The sequence below is a fragment of the Sitodiplosis mosellana genome, unplaced genomic scaffold, assembly GCF_009176505.1.
Source record: "Sitodiplosis mosellana isolate CC-2019 unplaced genomic scaffold, AAFC_SMos_1.0 Smas_scaffold_6053, whole genome shotgun sequence".
In the NCBI taxonomy this organism is placed as follows: Eukaryota; Metazoa; Arthropoda; class Insecta; order Diptera; family Cecidomyiidae; genus Sitodiplosis; species Sitodiplosis mosellana.
This window is the reverse complement of record NW_022601294.1, coordinates 1-2,676: the sequence shown is the minus strand read 5'-3', so window position 1 is coordinate 2,676 and position 2,676 is coordinate 1. Positions and strand designations below refer to the sequence as shown.

At 39.2% G+C, this 2,676-nt stretch overlaps 1 protein-coding gene across 1 annotated transcript; it reads right to left on the bottom strand.

Annotated features, from left to right (window-relative positions):
- Positions 1–165: 165 nt before the first annotated feature.
- LOC129573283 (uncharacterized) lies at positions 166–912 on the bottom strand. Its single transcript, XM_055453670.1, has one exon. The coding sequence runs from the start codon at positions 910–912 to the stop codon at positions 166–168; it is 747 nt and encodes a 248-aa protein (XP_055309645.1).
- Between the last annotated feature and the right edge of the window lie 1,764 nt (positions 913–2,676).

The window sequence follows — 2,676 nt, the reverse complement described above, 5'->3', positions numbered from 1 at the left end:
TACATAAAGTGGCTGCTAATCATTATTCAAATTGTTCGTTCAACACCTCTCCTCAATTTAATAATGAAATATAAATTTTACGTTAAATTTTTTGGCAAATGAAATTACAAAAATTAATTTTTCAACGAACGAGATCAAGTAATTCAAATCAAAATAAATCAGAAATTAAACTAAATTTAAATCAGAGCGTAATTTAACAAATTGAATTCTTCCAAGTCCCTTCGTCATTATGTCTGCAATTTGTTCGCCCGTCGGAATGTATTTCAGTTGAATGATTTCCTTGTTTATGGTGTCACGAACATAGTTGAACTTAACCGCAATATGTTTCATGCGTTTATGGTTCCTTGGCTCTTGTGCCGCATTGATTGTTGATTGATTATCTTCATGAATGGTGATTGCATGTTTGATTTCAATTCCCAATTCACCAATCAGCTCTTTGATCCATACTGCTTCGTTGATCGTCTCTGCCAACGCGGCGTATTCCGCTTCTGTCGACGATTGACTCACTGTATTTTGTTTGTGAGTTCCCCAACTGATAGTGTTACCAAATAGCTTGAAAACATATCCGGAAGTTGATTTTGAGTCATTCCTATCGCCCGCCCAGTCTGAATCGGCATAACCAACCAAAATTTTGGCCTTTTCGTCTTTACGATATTCAAGCTTCAAATCGCCTGTAGCTTGTAAGTAACGAAGAATGCGCTTCGCATGCGTAAAATGTTCCTTTGTGTAGCAGCTCTGGAAACGACTGAAGCAGTTTGTAGCCGCACACAAATCTGGTCTCGTTGTCAATGTAGCGTATGTCAAACATCCAATTAACTCACGATACGGTACATTTGAATTCATGTTTCCCTTTTCAGCTGGCAAATGTAGCCCCTTTTCGATCGGTGTTGATATCGGTTTGCATTCTGTCATTCCAAACTTTCGAACAACATTTTTTAAGTAATGCGATTGACTCAGCTGGATAATTCCGTTTTCGCGATCATGTGAAATGTGCATGCCAAGGAATGTATCAGCTTGCTTTAAATTCTTTGAATTTATCAAACGCCTCATCCTTCGTCTTCATGGTGTATATCATTGATGCTCTCGAAAAATCATCCGTAAATGTCACGAAGTATCGTGCACCATCATACGCCGGCTGCGACATTGGCCCACACACATCGGTGTGTATCAATTCCAAAATACGAGATGATCGTGCAACATGTCGCCTTTTGAATGGAAAACGTGTATGCTTACCCATTACGCACGGTTCACAGAATCTTTCATCTGTATTCACATCAATTTTATCCATGCCGTCAACCATTTCTTTGTTTACCATCTTTCTCATGTCAAAAACATTTAGATGCGCCAAGCGATAGTGCCACAAATCCTGTGAGACTGACTTCAAATTGTCCTCACCTGGGAATCCAGCAAATGCATCACGCTTGACTTTGAAATCGACTGTATATAAATTTGAATTCGCATGCGCTACGAATTTTGTTTCTCCACGAAACGAAACCACAGCCTCATCACCTTCGAACACAATCTTGAAACCCTTTTTGGTTAGGCTTCTTATCGACATGAGATTGCATTTCAAACCTTTCGAATATAAAACATTTTCCATCGTTTTAATTGATGAGTCGCCGTTGTACATTGTTTGAATCGAAATGTTGCCCATCTCTTTCGCACAAACCTTTTCGTTTTTCTTCGCTGTAGAAATATTAATTTCATCGATGCCCTTCAAATCATCAAAATAGTCTTTATTATTCGCCATATGATCCGTTGCGCCCGAATCCATCACAAAAGAAATGTTTGATGCGTCATCACTATTCGTTTTCAATGCATGTGCCTGTTTGACTGTACTTTTGCACGCTGTCGACGTTTCACCGCTATTCAACGCAATACTGCTGTTGTTGTTCTCGTTGCCATTTTTGCTGACACTTGATTTCATTGCAAACGCCTCAATTTCATCATCACGAATTGCGCACAATAAATTGCCGTCTTTTCCATCATTTGATGCGTTGTTGGCACTTGACTCCTTTTTCGATGGATTTTTCTTCGATTTAATGTGGGTTTTTGAAAAACATTGGGATTTCTTATGTCCATTTCTACCACACTTAAAACAAGTGATGTTCGATGCCTTGCCTTGCATAGCACATGCCTCCTCAGTTTTCGGTTGTGTTGCACCGTTGTTCAACATAGTCGATTCGTCAAGCAAGCGGCCCTTTACATATTGTAAAGTCAATTTGTTTTCGTCCATTGATTCCAATGATTTTACCAACGGGTTGTAGCTCTTCGGAAGAGTCAACAGTAAAGTAATCACCAAATCCAAATCTTCCAATTTTCCGCCAGCTAATTTCAAGTCACGGACAGTATTCTCAAAATCCATCAAATAATTACTGATGTCACCGCCATGAAATTTCATCGAATACAACTTTCTACGCAATATGAACTGGCTCGTCACACTTTTTCGCTGAAACATAGCAATCAATGCATCGTACATTCCTTTCGCCGTTGTTTTGTCCATCACATGCGTTAACTGTTCATCATTTATTGTCTGTGCTAAAACGCTCTGGCATTTTGCTTCGTCCGCCTTGATTTTCGCCTTTTTATCTGTAGCTGTTTCAGCAGCCAATAAAGTATCTAGCTCCTTTTCCACGCAATAATGCAATTGCTTTTCCTTGAGCAATAAATCCAAGC